Here is a 21431-nt window from a genome sequence, read left to right as displayed (position 1 = left end):
GGATTGACTGACCTCTGACCTTGTGTTGGGGGGTCTTTGCAACTAACAATGGAATTACATTTTAACCAGTTCTGGCATCTAGCAACCAGTTTATCGGTGGTGTTTTTTCCCTTGACCTCCACTGAGGCTACCACACTTGTAGCTAATCCTATCGGGACTGTAATGCTGCGTGACAATGAGCTGTTAACTGGTGGCATAGTTGAAGTGGGTAAGGCCATGTTCCTTTCATCTGACTGGATACACACGTCTGTCTCAAAGCCACGTCACTGGGTTTGTTTGCGGTTGGCCATTGCTGGTGGTAGTAGTTATGAGGGAGGCACACGGGTGATTCCGTGTGAAGGAACACCACACACACGCACTTGGGTAGATCCACGCATGTGTGCACGCACACACACACACACACACACACACACACACACACACACACACACACACACACACACACACACACACACACACACACACACAGTGGCCCGTTGGTGAGAATGTTGTGTGAATTAACGTCACTGTTTCCTCTGAAGAGTTGAGTGTGTCGTGAGTCAAAGGGAAGCAATTCCATTTCAACTCGCAAATGAATCCATTCATCAGAACAGAAAAGGAAATGTGAGAAGAGGCTCAAGCGTCCTCTTTCTGACGTCTCTACCCTGGTGGCTAACATGATAGAAACTAGGCTGATGGTGATGGGATGAATGTTTCAGCATGTGCAACAGAGACGAGAAGCCAAGTGTATCTAGTCAACCATTATTCATACAGTTATTCGTAGGCGTCGATAGACTGATGTCCCAGAATTCATTGTGGAGTCTGTTGTCCAGATAACTGTCAATGGATGTCGCTCTGTTGTGTTTCATCCTCCCGGAAGCTTTTCATCTTATAGTTAGTTGCTACACCTCTTCCCACTGTGAGTGTTGCTGTGACTAATATCACATGAGAGAACATATATTTTCACCTTCTCTGCACAAGGCTGTGTTGATGGCGTGCTTTGTTTGCCTGAACGTCGAGAGTGTGCACGGGGGAATAAGAGCAGGTTCTGAATAAAATACCTACCTGCACAGAGTGCCAGTGGGACTCGCTTTAAAAAGGGGCCTATTTAAGTGTGTTCTTCTGGCTCTCTAACTCACAGCTCTGAAGTCTATGATAATGAAGGCAATTTTTTTTCTCTCACTTTCCCAGCAAGCAACTTTGTCGCAGAGTGTATAATTAGCTTTAACGGTATTATCTTAATTTTCGCTCCAACCAGCTCTCTCTCGCTGTCTTGCTCTCTCTCTCTCTCTCTCTCTCTCTCTCTCTCTCTCTCGCGCGCTTTCTTTTAAAAAGCTTGCCACTAAGTACCTCTGCCCGGTAATTGGTCCTTAATTGTAATGCCATGCCGTTTGAAATGTATTTTAAGCACACTACCTATACGATAGTTCTCTTATTAAGAGAACTTAGCTGTCGCTCAGTTGCTTGATAAATATAAACGTAACCCCCCACAAAACATAGTCAGAATCGTTTGAAAGACTATATAATTTATGTGATTCTTACCTTGATATAGACTTGATGGAATTGTGCATCTTCTAGCCCAGAGACATGAGAAACACAACGCATCCAACTTATCCCAGCCTACTATCACGTTATATATAATTACTTTCTCCCCCTCTCTTTTTCTCTCTCTCTCTGGCTGGGGGCAGGGGGTGGGGTGGGGGGGGGGGGGGGGGGGGGGTGGGGGGGCTGTTCAGCTGTCTTCAGCTGTTTTCCTCCATTGTTCCTCCATTGTCTGGAAACTCAGCGGGCACACAGAGCTTATCTTCCTTCCACCTATGTTGTCTTGAAGGGGAATCTGGCCGCATCCCAAATGGCACCCGCTACTTTTGACATAGGGCTCTGGTCAAAAGTAGTGCACAATATAGGGAATTAGGGTGCCATTTGGGACGTGGACTCTGTTTTTTTGGCTGTATTCCAAGGCTTTTTTCCCGCTACCTGGCTGACAGCCAGTTAATTAGTCCTTATGGTGTTGTGTTGGTTCGGGGTTTGACTAGAGCCAGATGGGGGTCCGACCTGCTCTTTCTCGACCACAGCTAGAGGAAAGAGAAACCATGCCAGCACCACCAGCTCAGCAAAAGCCCTTATTCAGAGTCAGACATGGCATCTGTGTTATATCTAATAACCCTAGCATGGATGCAAGCGTGCACACACATACATACACACACACACACACACACACACACACACTCACTCACTCACTCACTCACTCACTCACTCACTCACTCACTCACTCACTCACTCACTCACTCACTCACTCACTCACTCACTCACTCACTCACTCACTCACTCACTCACTCACTCACTCACTCACTCACTCACAACTACAACCACTCTCAAGAGTGGATGACACTGACAAGCCATCCAGACACCTCTCTCTCTCTCTCTCTCTCTCTCTCTCTCTCTCTCTCTCTCTCTCTCTCTCTCTCTCTACTGAGCAGTTCTGTCAACATTCACTCAAGCCCCTGTCTCTCTGCTGTCATAGAAACTAATGGGTTCCCTCTCCTCTTCCACACTCTGGTCAGTTTTAACAAGACTAGGGATGGATGGATGAGTGGAAATGGGGCACTAGCTGCTGTCTACACACAAACATCTATTGTTAGAGCAGCCAGTAAAACAACAGCAGTCTAATGAGAACTGTCACAGATGGCGTAGTGGGGACACATTCACTGATTGCTTGGATGTTGATAGGTATTCTTGGAATTGGTAACAACACTTTTTTTTTCAAAGGTTTGGGTCAGTGCCGGTTCTAGCTTGTATGGCTCCCTGGGAACCCCCTCCCTCCTCCCCCATCCGCCAACACACAACAACAAAAAACATTCTGCACTAACGGTCATTTTTATTCAGACATTGAAACAACACAAATAAATAATCATAACACTTAAAACTATATAAATATAAAAATATATACAAAAGTTCTACTCATAAATATCAAAAAGAAGTAACAAAGACAAATAGAAACACATTTGTGTTGATTTGGCACTTGAGCATGAATACGTTACCCATCCCCCAACACTGTCAACCAAGAGTCAAGACTAAACCAATTCACCTTGGTGGTGTGAAGACTGGTTTTATATTATTCTTAACGATTTCACACAAACCAGAAAACAATGCTACAATATGTTAATATATATTCACAGTATTATGGTTTATTTGGTAGCATTTCGTAGTGTGACTGATTTTACTAATTGCATTAGTACTGTACAAAGTTAGAGGTGCGCTATTTGATAGATTCCCCCGCTCCCCCTACCTCGGGCTTCCAGTGGGGAGACCTGATGTCAACCTACCATCGCCCCCCTCCCCATCTCATACTTCTGAGTGGGAGACCTTCCCAGGTAGTAGCCTGCCTACCTCACAAACTAGAATCAGGGCGCCCACTCCGACAAGGTTAATTGACCCACAGTCCCACACGGTGACATGATATCATTGACGTGACGTGCAAATGAGCGATAGAAAATCGATCGCGCAAATGTCACCACTCCCAAATAATTTGCGCGGGCGCCCCGTGCCGCCGCCATGGACGGCAGCCCATGTCGCCTATACCTAAATCCGCGTCTGGTCTGGGTCCTCTATGAGACACACTCTCGCAGTGCTTCACTCGTGTGTTTGTGTCTGTGAGTGTGTGGGCCATATTGTGTGGCTATACGATAGTCCCTCAGACTGATTCAGACAGTCCATTGTGGAGTGATATCCCATCTCCTCTTCCCCTGGAGACTCTGTATAGCATGGTTCATTTACCTAGCCTTCAACACACACCAGCCGGGTCATTCTGGCCCGCGCTCATGTCTGGATCTCTTTCCTAATGCAATCATCGATACCGGAGGAGGAAAAAAATAAAAGCTCCGAGCACTGCAGAGGGACTATGTGATGAGCGAGAGGTAGAGAGGGAGGGAGAGAAGCCATTCATTATATTTAAATGAATCTGCTGATAGGCAGTGATATGGTCCCACTAGGGACCTGCTAGTGGTCTGAAGCAACCTGATCAGCAGCCTTGCAGCTGTGTGTGTGTCTTGGGGCTCAGGGACCTGTATGCACTGGAGCGGCTGGTAATTGGAGGATGAGGTTTCAAAAATGTAGTGTTAATTAGAGATTGGAGTGGGTGGGTGCGAGCGCGCACGTGTGTGACTCCCATGCTTAATGCATAGGAATCTGTCAATCTCCTGGTTGGCTTGCTGAATTAACAGGCTTGCTAGCTAACGGCCCATGTAAGGCTATAGCTGTAGCAGCGAGGTTGGAGTTGGCTTGCTGTCCCAGCATTACAATGCTCTCTCTCTGCTTATCTGAGGGCTGTGAAAGTCACCTAACAGGATTAGCTGGCCGTTGGCAGCGGGATGGGACATGTATGGCAGGGGATGGTGTGTGTGTGTGTGCGTGTGCGCGTGCGCGGGTGCGTGTGTGTGCGTGCGTGTGTCCTCTGTCTGACAGTCACTCTCCTCCCTATCCTTTCAGCATGGAAGCATCTGAGGCCAGTTCTATTATGCTGCAGTTGGTTAAATGCACATTTTGTAGATGTTTTTGGAATTTGCATATACACAATATGTATAATAAGCATGCTATGTACACTACCGTTCAAAAGTTTGGGGTCACTTAGAAATGTCCTTGTTTTTGAAAGAAAAGCAAATTTTTTTGTCCATTTAAAATAACATCACATTGATCAGAAATACAGTGTAGACATTGTTAATGTTGTAAATGTCTATTGTAGCTGGAAACTGCATATTTCTTATGGAATATCTACATAGGCGAACAGAGGCCCATTACCAGCAACCATCACTCCTGTGTTCCAATGGCACGTTGTGTTAGCTAATCCAAGTTTATCATTTTATAAGGCTAATTGATCATTAGAAAACCCTTTTGCAATTACGTTTGCAGAGCTGAAAACTGTGTTCTGATTAAAGAAGCAATAGAACTGGCCTTCTTTAGACTAGTTGAGTATCTGGAGCATCAGCATTTGTGCGTTCGATTACAGGCTCAAAATGGCCAGAAACAAATAACTTTCTTTGAAACTCGGCAGTCTATTCTTGTTCTGAGAAATTAAGGCAATTCCATGCGAGAAATTGCCAAGAAACTGAAGATCTCGTACAACGCTGTGTACTACTCCCTTCACAGAACAGCGCAAACTGTCTCTAACAGAATAGAAAGAGGATTGGGAGGCCCCCACAACTGAGAAAGAGGACAAGTACATTAGAGTGTAGTTTGAGAAACAGACACCTCACAAGTCCTCAACTGGCAGCTTCATTAAATAGTACCCACAAAACACCAGTCTCAACGTCAAGAGTGAAATGGTGACCCCGGGATGCTGGCCTTCTAGGCAGAGTTGCAAAGAAAAAGCCATATCTCAGACTTGCCAATAAAAGATTAAGATGGGCAAAAGAACGGAGACACTGGACAGAGGAACTCTGCCTAGAAGGCCAGCATCCCGGAGTCACCTCTTCACTGTTGACTTTGAGACTGGTGTTTTGCGGGTACTATTTAATGAAGGACAGAGGGATTTATCCCTCTTATACCACAGTTACCAGAGAAAACAAAGTTAAAGCAGACATTTACTTCTAGAAATAACATTTTTTTGTTGATATTTCAATTCATACTTTCTCCTCTTTTTGTTGCTAGAGATGCATCCCAGTTGTTCATTCTGTATTTTCTGTTCTTATTCCTTGCTTGCTAGCTAGCTAACTAGTTACGGCTAACACAGTCACGACCTCTGCAGCCAAAATAAAAGCAAATTAGCTGCATTTGCGTTTGTTACTTCTATAACAATGAGCTGATGATGTCCAATTTTGCCTGGCAAAGGGCCTTCTCGTCAGGACACTTAACACTGTTCGTTACGAGGAGATCACATTGCATATCAAACACTAGGCTAGAAGCTAGCTAAATAGTTTGTTGCTAGCAAACCTGCCAATATGACAGCCGAATTAAAAAAGATCAGTTGCTGAAAACTGCTGGTCAAACTAGACGTTTCATGTGGGAGGATTTGACAGCAGAGCGCCACTTGTGTCTTGAAATTCATGTTCATCACTCACCACGTCAGGTTATTCTCCCCAAAAATATGTCTCTGCAAAAACAAATAAATTGCTAGCTAGCTAAGTTTTTCTTCGTTGGACCTGCGTTTACAAGTTTCGGTTTGTGTGCGGTTTAGCTTTCTGTAACTTTGTAGCAAGTACGGTCTTCATATGTAGGTGCATATTGCAACATTTGCCATTTCACTGCTTTTCTTCCATGATCTATAATGTTTTTATGAATTCCCCCTTCATCTCCTTGACATACTGCAAAATTACAATGACATCCAACATTGCAGTGTATCCCCAATGTTATTGCAAAGCGCTTTGCTTTGTTCATTCAAATCTACACTCACTTACTTTCCTTTCCGTTGGTTGACAGTCCAAGAACTGGGTTAGTACCGCTCCTGAAGAATTTGCTAAATTCTATGAATATTTAATCTAGTTTGGTAGAAAGGAAGCATCATTTTCTTGTGTTGTCGGACATGGAATTGAAGCATATTCTTTTCTGTGTTGCCGGATATGTTGCGTACATGTTGCGTACAGTCTCGTCATGGTGCTATGGCATTAATTCTTCTTCTTCTAGCGTTGTTTGCCACAGGGCTCTCTCTGTGTGAATATGGAGGTGCTTACCTCTGGGTTACCTCTTGTTGTGCTCTTGTAGACTAATACACTACATCTGCTTGTACTCTAGTACACTGCATATGCTTGTACTCTAGTACACTACTAGTACACCACATCTGCTTGTACTGTAGTACACTACTAGTACACTACTTGCACTGTAGTACACTACTAGTACACTACATCTTCTTGTACTGTAGTACACTACTAGTACACTACATCTACTTGTACTGTAGTACACTACTCTCGTGTGGGAGACCTGATCTGGTAGCTTGCTGGTTGTTTAGCCAACTCCCCTCCTCTGTCATGTTTACTGTCATCACTAACATATATTTTATTTATGGCGTGACAATGAATAACCTCTCTTCCCCTCTTCTTTCCTATTTTCTCCTCTTTTGTCCTCCAGTGAGAGGTTCTTTGTCAGACTGAATAAGAACGGAGTGCCCAAGTCGCCAGAGAAGACAGAGAGACAATGCACCCTCTTTGTGGTGAGTACTGAACTTCACTGTGTCTTCTATGCACCCTAGGGGGGTATAGAAGTAGTAGTCGTTCTGCACATGACGCTTTGTCTGTTATTGTATTGAGGATACTACCATCACCCTTTCATTAAAAATGTATGTTTTTCTCTCTTCAGGATTTGGGGAGCAGCGATCTCAGAAAAGACGTCTACATTGTTGTTCACATTATGAGAATTGGTAAGTTCCCCCCCCTTAATTAGTCAAACACTACATTTATATTGCATACATAAAAAAATGAACACAGCTCTAACACAGTAACATAGTATTATAGTGTTGCATGAATTATAATTAAGTGGTAACACTCTTTAATATAGTAACTACAGAGCACTGATGTACAGACATTGACTGTGTTGTCGTTATGTTGGTTGCAGGGCGGATGGGTGCTGGGGAGAAGAAGAACCTGTGTAGTACCCAGTACAGACGGCCCTTCGGCTGTGCTGTGGTCAGTATCGCAGACCTCCTCACGGCAGACTCTAAAGACGACCACCTACTGAAGGTTTACGCGTGAGTCACCTTCCATCATATCGAAAGTGCATTTTTACACAGACGTCACAATACACTTCAGTACTCTCTCACAGACAGTGAAATAATGTAGCAGATACATTGTTCAGCTTTCACAGTGGACGGATTGTGGTGCAACAGTGTTGACCAGCTTTCACAGTGGACGGATTGTGGTGCAACAGTGTTGACCAGCTTACACACACACACACACACACACACACACACACACACACACACACACACACACACACACACACACACACACACACACACACACACACACACACACACACACACACACGGGTACTATTACAGCACTCTAGATACATGCCCAAGGGATGATTGAAAAAGCCGTTAGGGACACAGTAATGGTTTGACCTACATAGGGGCTGAAATGGGTGGACAATAGGCCGATAGTATTTAACCCAGAGTTTTGACACTTCTCTACCTCTGTGTTTCATTGGATTTATATTATAAAGTGGAGGAATGTTATTGGGCTAATGTTATCTTGTTGATCCAAATCATGCATGACACAACATGTTTTGCCTTTGTGTTCCAGATGTACCACGGAAAGCGAGTGGTATCAAATCCACGAGAACATCATCAGAAAGGTCAACTCCCGATACAACCTATCGGGTTCCAACACGGGTAAGGAACAACCTCCCTTTTGTGTTTCTCACCTCACAACTAGCGGAAATATTCTACCTCGAAAATTCTGCGAACTGAAAATACTTGAGATGCAATGGATGGGAGTTCAATGGGAAGCCGATTAGCTCTCTGCTGTACAGTTCCACTGTAGCAGGGTTTGTACCACGCTGCTCGGCGGGAAGCCTGCACAGCTCAATATGCATTGAACTGATATAAATAGCAATCCCCTCCATATGAAACTGACTGTCTGTTGTTCTCCCTAGCAACAGGTTGATGGATAGGAGGAGAACATTAGGTTTAGGCTGTGAGAGGAAATTGCAAATCGGATGGAAAGAAAGTAAATGGAAGACGGTTAAAGACATGTATGAATCTCTTCTCAAATAGGCCTAAATGATATTGTGTGTGTGTATATTTGTCTGTGCATGCATGCGTACGTGCGTGTGCTTCATCAATGGTTCATTTCAATAGCTACCTCACCTTATTCTTATGAAGCTTGTTTACAACAGTAAGATTAGTAGCTAACTGGCCTGTATTCTCTCCACATAGAAAACACTGGGAAGGTTTGTAGGATTTGGATCTTCATAAACAGAGTCTATCTCACAGACAGATCTGCAAGTCTGCTCCTATTTCAGCCTCAGCGCCTCAAAAGACCAGCAGTAATTGCATGAGGTGCAGTCACAACTCGGGGATTTTAATAAGCTGGTAGTGGAGGGAGCAGCAGCAACACAGTAATTACGATGACTGACACAAAGTCATTTAGCATACTACGCTATCCGCTGCGAATTTACATGACGTCTGCATCTGAGAGTTAATAACAATAATGATAGTTAGTCGTCTGTTCTGAATTTTTAAACGTGTATTCTTCCATATATAGACACATCCTGTGTGTTTTAATCAAATCAACTATATGCATTGAGCTTGTCTGATGCTTTAAGCGAACTGTTTGATTAAATAATTAAGACACACAAATGACTAGAGGGAGTCCGACTGCAATTGATTTGAGTGTGCAGTGCCTGGCTCAGACGTGCTGCGCTGTGTTAAAAAAAAACAGACTGCGAGTGACTGTGTGACTAGCACCCGTTGTCTCTCTCTCCTCCCTGCTGCAGCGACCACCACAGAACATCCACAGTGTGTATCGCGCTGTCCGTGTTGCTGAAACTGCAACATAATTACAGCCATTTCTGAATGAAAAGTTATGTTTTACCGAAATCCCTAATTTGTTTAGGAAAAAACGTTCCCTATTCCCTCAACCTTTGGTCTCTTTAGTGAAACATGTATGCATCGCATGCACGTGACCAATAGGGCCTGACCTATAGCCTATCATAATCATATCAATAAGTTGGTTATAACAAACTCTGAACACAGTAACACATGGCAAATCGAATCGAATCAAATTCTATTGTTCATATACACATGGTTAGCAGATGTTAATGCGAGTGTAGCGAAATGCTTATGCTTCTAGTTCCGACCGTGCAGTAATATCTAACAAGTAATCGAACAATTTCACAACAACTACCTCATACACCTCAAGTGTAAAGGAATGAATAAGAATATGTACATATAAATATATGGATGAGCGATGGCCATGCGGCATAGGCAAGATGCAGTAGATGGTAACATTATATAAAGTCACATTGTTTAAAGTGACAAATTATACATTTATCACATCCAATTTTTAATTATTAAAGTGTCAGTATGTTGGCAAGAGCCACTCAATGCTAGTGATGGCTGTTTAACAGTCTGATGGCCTTGAGATAGAAGCTGTTTTTCAGTCTCTCGGTCCCAGCTTTGATGCACCTGTAATGACCTCGCTCTCTGGATGGAAGGGGGTGAACAGGCAGTGGCTCGGGTGGTTGTTGTCGTTGATGATCTTTTTGGCCTTCCTGCGACATCGGGTGCTGTAGGTGTCCTAGAGGGCAGGTAGTTTGCCCTCGGTGATGCGTTGTGCAGACCTCACTACCCTCTGGAGAGCCTTACGGTTGTGGGCGGAGCAGTTGCCGTACCAGGCGGTAATACAGCCCGACAGGATGCTCTCGATTGTGCATCTGTACAAGTTTGTGAGTGTTTTCGGGTGACAAGCCACATTTCTTCAGCCTCCTGAGGTTGAAGAGGCGCTGTTGCGCCTTCTTCACCACACTGTCTGTGTGGGTAGACCATTTCAGTTTGTCTGTGATGTGTACGCCGAGGAACTTAAAACGTTCCACCTTCTCCACTACTGTCCCGTCGATGTGGGTAGGGGGCTGCTCTCTCTGCTGTTTCCTGAAGTCCATGATCATCTCCTTTTTTTTTTGACATTGAGTGTGAAGTTATTTTCCTGACAACACACTCCGAGGGCCCTCACCTCCTCCCTGTAGACCGTCTCGTCGTTGTTGTTGGTAATCAAGCCTACCACTGTAGTGTCATCTACAAACTTGATGATTGAGTTGGAGGCGTGCATGGCCACGCAGTCAAGGGTGAACAGGGAGTACAGGAGAGGGCTGAGAACGCACCCTTGTGGGGCCCCAGTGTTGAGGATCAGCGGGGTGGAGATGTTGTTTCCTACCCTCACCACCTGGGGGTGGCCCGTCAGGAAGTCCAGGACCCAGTTGCACAGGGAGGGGTCGAAATCCAGGGTCTTAATGACGAGTTTGGAGGGTACTATGGTGTTAAATGCTGAGCTGTAATCGATGAACAGCATTCTTACATAGGTATTGCTCTTGTCCAGATGGGTTAGGGCAGTGTGCAGTGTGATTGCGATTGCATCGTCTGTGGACCTATTGGGGCGGTAAGCAAATTGAAGTGGGTCTAGGGTGTCAGGTAGGGTGGAGGTGATATGATCCTTGACTATTCTCTCAAAGCACTTCATGATGACGGGAGTGAGTGCTACCGGGCGATAGTCATTCAGCTCAGTTACCTTTTCTTTCTTGGGAACAGGAACAATGGTGGCCCTCTTGAAGCATATGGGGACAGCATACTGGGACAGGGACTGATTGAATATGTCTGTAAACACACTAGCCAGCTGGTCTGCGCATGCGCTGAGGACGCGGCTAGGGATGCCGTCTGGGCCAGGCAGCCTTGCGAGGGTTAACACGTTTAAATGTTTTACTCACGTTGGCCGTGGTGAAGGAGAGCCCACAGGTTTGGTAGGGGCCGTGTCGTTGGCACGGTATTGACCTCAAAGCGAGCAAAGAAGTTGTCTAATTTGTCTGGGAGCAAGACGTCGGTGTCCGCGACGGGGCTGGTTTTCTTTTTGTAATCCGTGTGACAGCAATATAGATGCAGTGGACTGACAAATAAACCCGAAACAATGGAATGTTTGGAATAAATTTGACTAGTTGTGGAAAATACTGGAGATCAAGAAAAATAAGGTATGTAGCAAGCTCTGCGTGCATGTTATGTGTGCTAAACAGGTGCTGTTAGATTACAATATACTTTTTTTGACCGTTTGGAACAATGCTAACAACACTAAATAAATTATAAGTGTACCAGAGAGTCTGTAACCTTTTTTTTTTTTGTAAATGCTTTTATTACAGCAAAGACTAAAAACTGTCGCATTTATTTTATTTGTGAATGCAATCTCTGAAATGGAACGGTTTAGGCCTATTTATTGTTTACGCTAATTATTCAGTGGTCGCTTTGTTATTGTATTTTAAAACTAAAATGCTTGATTTCATTTCAAATCATGAATGACTCGTATGCTGTGTGATAACATGAACGAATAAATGATTGATTGATACAGTAGCCTATATAAGTATTGAAATATAAGCCTAAGTAAGTTATGGTATTAAGACTAAACAGAATGTGCTCTTAGGCCTACAGCTCAATGGTGGTTATACCAGGCTGCTATACTAAGCCTACTAATGATAATGACATTTATTATAATGATGATATTAATAATAATAGTAATAATAACAATAAGAAAGAGAACAAGGGAAAAGGAGGGTTATTATTATTATTATTAGAAATATACTTTTTCGGACAATTTGGAACACTAAATAATAAATAATACCAGAGAGGCGCAACGGTGTAAAGCTTTTTTTACAGCATAGCAAAGATTAAAAACAGTCGTGAAATTGTTTATCCGACATGTGGTTGCTAGACTATTAAACAAACACTCAAACAGGCAACAGAAGCAGGATCTGTCTTATTTATGTAGATATAAACTCAGCAAAAAAATAAGCGTCCTCTCACTTTCAACTGCGTTTATTTTCAGCAAACTTAACATGTGTAAATATTTGTATGAACATAACAAGATTCAACAACTGAGACATAAACTGAACAAGTTCCACAGACATGTGACTAACAGAAATTGAATAATGTGACCCTGAACAGGGGGGGGGGTCAAAATCAAAAGTAACAGTCAGTATCTGATGTGGCCACCAGCTGCATTAAGTACTGCAGTGCATCTCCTCCTCATGGACTGCACCAGATTTGCCAGTTCTTGCTGTGAGATGTTACCCCACTCTTCCACCAAGGCACCTGCAAGTTCCCGGACATTTCTGGGGGGAATGGCCTTAGCCCTCACTCTCCGATCCAACAGGTCCCAGACGTGCTCAATGGGATTGAGATCTGGGCTCTTTGCTGGCCATGTCAGAACACTGACATTCCTCTCTTGCAGGAAATCACGCACAGAACGAGCAGTATGGCTGGTGGCATTGTCATGCTGGAGGGTCATGTCAGGATGAGCCTGCAGGAAGGGTACCACATGAGGGAGGAGGATGTCTTCCCTGTAACGCACAGCGTTGAGATTGTCTGCAATGACAACAAGCTCAGTCCGATGATGCTGTGAAACACCGCCCCAGACCATGATGGACCCTCCACCTCCAAATTGATCCCGCTCCAGAGTACAGGCCTTGGTGTAACGCTCATTCCTTCGACGATAAACACGAATCCGACCATCACCCCTGGTGAGACAAAACCGCGACTCGTCAGAGAAGAGCACTTTTTGCCAGTCCTGTCTGGTCCAGCGACGGTGGGTTTGTGCCCATAGGCGACGTTGTTGCCGGTGATGTCTGGTGAGGACCTGCCTTACAACAGGCCTACAAGCCCTCAGTCCAGCCTCTCTCAGCCTATTGTGGACAGTCTGAGCACTGATGGAGGGATTGTGCGTTCCTGGTGTAACTCGGGCAGTTGTTGTTGCCATCCTGTACCTGTCCCGCAGGTGTGATGTTCGGATGTACCAATCCTGTGCAGGTGTTGTTACACGTTGTCTGCCACTGCGAGGACGATCAGCTGTCTATCCTGTCTCCCTGCAGCGCTGTCTTGGGCGTCTCACAGTACGGACATTGCAATTTATTGCCCTGGCCACATCTGTAGTCCTCATGCCTCCTTGCAGCATGCCTAAGGCACGTTCACGCAGATGAGCAGGGACCCTGGGCATCTTTCTTTTGGTGTTTTTCAGAGTCAGTAGAAAGGCCTCTTTAGTGTCATAAGTTTTTATAACTGTGACCTTAATTGCCTACCGTTTGTAAGCTGTTAGTGTCTTAACGACCGTTCCACAGGTGCATTAATTGTTTATGGTTCATTGAACAAGCATGGGAAACAATGTTTAAACCCGTTACAATGAAGATCTGTGAAGTTATTTGGATTTTTACAAATTATCTTTGAAAGACAGGGTCCTGAAAAAGGGACGGATGATTTATAAAGCCAGGCACATTTAACAGTTACGTTGTTGATTATAGATCTAATTAAGTTGGCGTTTCCTCTCTCCTCACTTTTCTTAGACAATTAAGGCGAGGGCTGTTTTCTCGTCTCCTAACTCCGCTGCTGCCACTGCCACATTGTTCTCAACACCAATATGCTGGTTAACGTTGCTATTATGCACATAGAAACGGGGTCTAGGGAAATGCGCCAATTCAACAGCGCACTGATGTGTTTCAGAACCCCGGACAGTGACCACTACCCAACGCAGGAGAAAGCACGTTTATTATAAAATATTATCATTTTTATTTGTGTTGCACCATTGTTCTTTCATAATATAACCATATTCTATTGCAGTACCATATCTTAGACTGATGGACTGTGCCATCCCAACGGCCTCCACAATGGATTAATCCACTCAGACAGGCTCCAATCAGACAGGCGTCTTGTGCACAAAGATATATATATTTTTTGCTACAGCTCGAGTAAAGACATTTTGGTCGATCAACAGCCTATTGACCAAACAATCGGCCCGTCGACTAAATGGGGTCAGCCCTAATAGCCCGGCGCCAGTTAAAATCCCAAATGCAAGATTGGCTTTGGAATAAATTAAGATGTTATTTGCTCAGTTGAATTGATAAGCGAGAAATTGGAATTAATTCCCAGACAAAAGTGAACTGGGGAATGATGCTAAGTAGGAGACACAATATCCTTACAGAGATAAACTTTAATCAACCATTTACTGCACTCTCTCTGACTCGATGGAGTTGAATTAATAAGTTCTATAAAATGATGTTATAATCCTTATATCAGATGCATATTTCAGTAGTATCTCGTAGACTGTTATGTTGTTGATATCAGATAATACATGCATTTTGCAGTAGTATCTAGTAGTCTGTTATGTTGTTGTTGTTGTTAATATCAGATAAGACGCATATTGCAGTAGTATCTAGTAGTCTGTTATGTTGTTGTTGTTAATATCAGATAAGACGCATATTGCAGTAGTATCTAGTGGTCTGTTATGTTGTTGTTGTTGTGGTTGATATCAGATAAGACATGCATATTGCGGTAGTATCTAGTAGTCTGTTATGTTGTTGTTGATATCAGATAAGACATGCATATTTGATGTTAACTAAGAGGATGGGGATTCAGAATGCGTTTAAGATGTGTTGATGTTTCAGGAGGTTGCAGAAGAGTTTAGGAGGTTTAGACATCGAGGTTATTTGTGGCAGTTTCCATGCAGGATGATATGGTCCAATAACACTTAAGTGTTCTGCTCTGCTGTATTTAGAAGAATCGGTAACCATGCAGTTGATAGGTGTATAGGGGGGGGCTGCCATAATCAACATCCACGTCATTGACGCCCGGGGAGTTGTTGTTGGGGGCTGCCTTGCTCAAGGGCAGAACGGCAGATTTTCCCACCTAACAGGCTCAGGAGTCGACCCAGCATCCTTTTGGTTTCTGGCTCAACGCTCTTAACCGCCAGGCTACCTGCCACCCCGCACTTATCAATGTTTCTTCACTGAGTGCTTCTCTTTCCATGACATAGACTGACCAGGTGAAAGCTATGATCCCTTATTCATGTCACTTGTTAAATCCACTTCAATCAGTGTAGATGAAGGGGAGGAGACCGGTTAACACTAGAACCTGCTGGGCCTCGAGGGACCCAGTTCAAGCTAAAGAGCAGTCATTCTGACTGCAACATTCTAACAGTGGAATTAATATATTTCATATATGCTATCTCAAAAATAATCATTTGGTTGTGTTTATGAAGGCCTTGGGTGACATTAGAATATGATTAGTATTTTATTTCAACTAACACAATAGTATTTCCATTCGTTTATGTTACAGTAGGTTATATGTAAAAATAATATATAAGAATAAAAATGGCTAAAATTCAAGTGTTCAATCAATATAAAAATTGCTCAAATTCAAGTGTTCAATCAATTTTATTAGTGGAGTGCCATTGTTACAACGATGAAACAGAAAGCATATGCATTGGAACATGGTAGTAGCTTTTTTTGTATATGGACAAAATAAAAATAACCCAACCACCAAGACACATGGTCATTTGACGCCCAGTCAAATGATGAAAACGTAGCCTAAACATCATTATAAGTGCCAACTGGCCTTCATAAATAGTGAAACTCTGCAAAAAAAAAGCTATAAAGGACTCATAATGAATATGACAGCAGTCAAAAATAATCAATTATTGTCAGCTCGTGTTTGTGTGCGTCTTCACGCAATGGCATTCGTTGGATTTAATTTAATGTTATCCCTTGTCCTAACAGTTGACACAATTTTTTTTAATTTTTACTTTCAATATCTTGACACACTTTGACATACCTTCGTTTGGTTGTAGTCTCCTATTTTGTCTTTGTGTCTTGTCATTCTTCCACACTGTTAAACCACAACAGTTGGGCAGTTGCCTTATTTTGTGCAGAGGGAGGGAGCTCCCGACTCACTTTGTTCATGGTGCCGGCCAGACTTGTTTTCTTTGCAAGCAACTTGTTCGCCAATTAAAGTGAAGTGAAGCAATTCTCCGTGGGGACATTGCTTCCCTTGCCAACGTGAGGTGTAACAAGCCTCATCACCACATTCTCAGACACTCGTGCCTGCTGCCCAAAGTGGATATTTTCCCAGATATTGAAAGCCATTCAGCATGTAGAATTACGCTCACCGTGTAGCCTATTCCAAGTAGGCCAGAGTCGACTGATAAGACAGCTTTGATTCGGTGAACTGATAAAGGTAACATACCATTTTAAGATTAGGCCTATAATTAGTATTGATCAAAACAATAGAATGGCCCACCCTGTTCTTCATTCACAATTGGTGTTTACATCATTATGCATCGTTTTCGTCCTGTTGCTCATCAACTCACCCATTCTCCCCACACACACACATCGCATCGCATCACATCACATCCCGTCACATGACTGAAGTAGAGTTGATGTGTCCTCTGTAGTGGAATTATTTTAAAATGCACATTTCTCTGACCCTGGCCTGTTAAGTTGTGTTCATCAGAAGCTCCGGCGCTTTCCATCGAATACCTTCCAGATTGTACCATCGATCATACTCAGTGCTGGATCAAGCTTCCCCTTTCCTGTTTCACAGCCGCTGAAAAATGAAACGGGGACAGTTCAAACTACATTACGGTAAAGCTGTGTGCGTTTCATCTGAATGATGATGAATGCGATATGGATTGATACAGCAGTTGCTGATAAATTATGTCAAACCAGTGCTGTTTGGCTCATTGAGGAGCGAGGGCGCATTCATTAATTATGATTCGGCATAAAACTTTGACATAATCACAGTGTATGGAGTAGTTCCATGGAAACCCTGCATGTGAAAACCTTTTTTAGTAACAGCATGTTAAGCATGAAAGCAGATGAGTCATTCCGAAGGAGGTAGAAATGTTGACTTCTGCAGAACAAACCACATTACACTTCACTTGGATTTGACTTGACTGAGAACCCTTGTTTCCCCCGCTAATTCTGTGTATTTAAAGCCATCCACCATTCCTACTTTACAGTATGTATCCGCTTCATTTCAATATCAACTCCAGCCCCTTACACGTTCTGCTGTATTGAAGCAGGCTACTATACGACTGCACTAAAAGACAATCAGTTGAGCCTCTCAGCCCTGTAGCCAGGTGACTGCGCGCATCCGCTCTCTCCTCCACAGGTCCTGCCCTTATAAATCATTGATGCAGGAGATGGTGAAATAACTTGCATAATTAAAGGCCCTAAATTCATTAGTCTGGTTGTCAGGGGAACAATTAAAATGAGTGGTGGTGTGCAGTGCTGTGCTGCGTAGCGGGGCTCGCTGTGTAGAGCTTCCAACTACCAACCAAAACCAGCCATGGAGAGATATTAGCTAGCAGCTAGCCAATTAACACGGATAAAGACGAATGAAGAAAATACGAGAAAATCTGAAGCAGAGGAATGTGGGATATGATATTGGTTTGAATAATCATAGAGCGAGGATGAGAGGGAGAGAGAAGAGAGAGAAGGAATAATCAGGAATAGAGAGATGGAGAGAATATGGAGAGAGAGAGAGGGAGGGTACGGAGTCGGCAAAAGTGACAGAGAATGAGGCTCCGCAACGGACAGAAGCAACACAAGGCTGTGTGTTGTTGTTGTTGTTGAACAGCGGAAATGTTCCATCCTGTTGCTCCCTGTGCTCCTTGTGTTAAGTTGGTGAAAAGCCAGTGAGGAGGACAGAGGGGAGAGAGTGTCAAAGCGGTGGCAGGCAGGCTGGCAGCCCTGAATACTCTTGCGTGTTACTGTGTAGAATAGTAATGAAGCAGGGGTTTGCCTAATTGTGGCCCTGGAGTGGCTGTGAGGCTGCGCTGCGCCATGGGCTTCATCCACATGAAAGGGAGGGCAAGGCGGACATGCCCCAAGTACTGTGGAATCTCCACCCAAACTTAATGGGTTTCTCTTCTTTGATTATTGATCAAGCCTTGACTGTGCCGTGTTGAAACATAACGTTACTGTGGAAGGATTTCAGTGTTGTTACAAGACCGCTGCCTCTGTATTCCTGTGGTTTGAACCGTGACAGATGAATCTGTTCAAGGAATGTGTGTGCGTGCATCTATATATGTGTGTGTGTGGATATTGTAGTTTGGGGGGAATTAAAACCTTGCCATCTTGGGCCACAAAGTGCTGTAGCTTCTCCAATTAGCAGGCCAGCGAAATATGCAGCAGTTTCTAAATTCGAGAACATAGTGCCCTGAAACATTTCAGAATGACAGGATCAATGGTCTGGTTGACCAAAAGCCTTTTTCACTTCCCTGAAAACCGGAGCAATATCTAGCATGGCGTCAAGGAGATGTGGAACGATGTGAAAATGGAAAAAAAATACTGAAAATAGAAGCAGGGGTTTTATTCCAAGGCCACAGTCTGACATTTTACATTTATTGGGTGTTTTCCAATATATTAGATGGAGACAACACCCATGCTTTCTCTTATTATTTCTTCTTAAAGCATACCGTAGTCTGACTCGTGTGTGTGTGTGTGTGTGTGTGTGTGTGTGTGTGTGTGTGTGTGTGTGTGTGTGTGTGTGTGTGTGTGTGTGTGTGTGTGTGTGTGTGTCGTTTCTTACTATATATGTCAATTATTCAAGATGCATCACTTTAATTCTAAACATTTGTGTGGGCTTCTTCTGTTCCCAGGCCTGGCTGTATCTCTCCAGTTGCTGCACGGGGACATTGAACAGCTGAGGAGAGAGTACATGGTGTTGTTCACCAGAGGAGTGTCCATCACCAAGAAACTGGGCTTCTCTGACATCATCATGCCAGGTAAGAAACCACCCACGCAGCTAACCTCTTCTTTGGTCAAAACATAACGATGTCTGTACTGCACTGGTTTTGCAGGTAAATCTACACGCATGGCCAATGTACACCACCGGGTTCACGGAAATGGATCGCTCCCGCAGACAGTGAGTCACGTGGCCTGCTATATTAAGTAGGCAGACAGGCATCGAAGCATTCAGTTACTGATCGATTGAACGTTAGAATGGGCAAAACAAGTGACCTAAGCTGCTTTGAACGTTGTATGGTCATCGGTGCAAGGCGCCCAAATCCAGTATCTCAGAAACGGCCGCCCTCCTGGGCTTTTCACGCACGACGGTGTCTAAGGTGTACAGAGAATGGTGCAACAAACCAAAAAAACATCCAGTCAGCGGCAGTCCTGTGGGCATAAACAGCGTGTTGATGAGAGGTCAAAGGAAAATGGTAAGAATCGGGCCATAAACAGACAAATAACGGCATCTCGGAACCCACTACTTTTCCTGGCAAAAGGTTAGGTTCCTTGATAACAATTGAGCAACAATTGAATGCCGGGCAAAGTGGGGTTTGTTCTAGAAGACAAAGGGAGGTTCAACCCGGTACTAGATGACCTAATAAACTGTCCGGTGAGTGTGTATTGGCATGAATGACTGTACATAGTAAAGTGTACAGTAAAACGTACTTGCAAAACAAACATAAAGCCATTGTTTGAAAGAAGATAAAAATCCACGTGAACGTCCATTCACATAAAAATAAACACAAAACGAGGAACCGTTCGCTGTGTCCCGCCCCCCCCCCCCCCCCCCCAGTGTTTTGCCTTCTACGGTAACTCAAGATTTATAGTCACGGTCTTTGTCAGTCTGCTCCCACTTTCACTGTGCCCCTGGGCTAGGGATTTTAGTGTGTGTACGCTCCTGTAGGCAAAGGATTATAGTCAGGCTGCGCTGCTCTCTCTGTCAGCCTCTCCAGGCTGGGGGTGTGGGTGTGTGTGTGGTGAGCGAGAGAGTCGATCTCTCTGGGTTGAGTTGAACACTGGATGCCATTAGATAGAGATGTGGAGAGCTATTTGCGCGTGCGCGCACATACACACACACACACAAACACACACGGGCTGGAAGAAGATGACTTCCTCTCGTTTCTATTCTGTGGCTGACTATTCTCTGAAGTGGATACGGACCTGTCTTCTCTCGTGCAGATGTTGCCTTGCTACATTGTGATACTTCTCCAAAAACATTTACATTTTAGTCATTTAGCAGACGCTCTTATCCAGAGCGACTTACAGTAGTGAATACATTTCATAATTTTTTCCCCCCGTGCTGGTCCCCCGTGGGAATCGAACCCACAACCCTGGCGTTGCAAACACCATGCTCTACCAACTGAGCCACAGTTATGCCTTGAGCGTATACATGTGTCCTTTCCTGTAATTATTCTCTAGGCGGTGAAGTTAGACAGACCTCCTCAGGAGACTGTTTTCATACGAGGCAGCTACTAGCTACTGTTGAATGCGGACCTTCCAGCGGTGCCCCGGCTATAGATAGTATTTTGTTGCTGTACATAACTGAACTAAAACTTCCCACTAGCTCAGAGTGTAAGTGGGGGATGTGATTCTCCTTATCTCACAAAGTAAATGAAGAGCGTCTGGTTTACCTGTCACACCTGTCACACCTTGTGGTCCGGGGTACCGGGTGATGAGGTGATAGAATAGCATATGACTGTGTGTGTAGCATCCATGTCACCCGTCTGAGTCATACTGCAGGAAGCACCTGCCGTCTTTAATGCTATAGTTGCACTTTTACCATACATCCATTCTACTTCCAGAGGCCCCCCCCCACACCCCCCCACACCCCCCACACACACGCCTGAAAGTGCAGGCGCAAGTGAAAACCAAGCACATTGATTTATTTTTAATATTATTGTCAGCTATATGAAGTATGCAGGGAGGGTGCCGCTATACGCCTTTTGCCAGCCTTTGGGATGTTGTTGTTTTTGTGGAATGTTCAGATTCAGAACCCTCAGACCCGTCTGCCCTGAAAACAGATCTGTGCCAACCCTGTCACTTCCATGTCTGTCACTGGGGTGAAGAGGTCACCCTATCCTTGCTGACAGTGTGATGTGTCGATGCCTTCTCTTTGCTGATACAGACTTTTCTGCTTAACTTATTTAACTAACATGTATATCATAAGTGACCACTGAAACACAGGAAAAAATAAAAAATGTTAGTAT

General features: G+C 44.0%; 1 protein-coding gene across 6 annotated transcripts in view; it reads left to right on the top strand.

Moving 5' to 3' along the window:
- Positions 1-21431, top strand: part of LOC106609220 (dedicator of cytokinesis protein 4) — a 141859-nt gene that overhangs the window by 54699 nt on the left and 65729 nt on the right. For all 6 annotated transcript variants that reach the window (XM_014207754.3, XM_014207751.3, XM_014207750.3 and 3 more), the window contains exons 9-13: positions 7039-7120; positions 7267-7327; positions 7522-7654; positions 8211-8299; positions 19095-19220. In XM_014207754.3, the coding sequence (XP_014063229.1) occupies positions 7039-7120; positions 7267-7327; positions 7522-7654; positions 8211-8299; positions 19095-19220 (491 nt within the window). The remainder of the gene's footprint in view (positions 1-7038; positions 7121-7266; positions 7328-7521; positions 7655-8210; positions 8300-19094; positions 19221-21431) is intronic.

This window comes from Salmo salar, chromosome 07, assembly GCF_965601325.2.
Source record: "Salmo salar chromosome 07, fSalSal1, whole genome shotgun sequence".
In the NCBI taxonomy this organism is placed as follows: Eukaryota; Metazoa; Chordata; class Actinopteri; order Salmoniformes; family Salmonidae; genus Salmo; species Salmo salar.
Note: the sequence above shows the minus strand (reverse complement) of the source record. Positions and strands in the feature narration are given on the sequence as shown.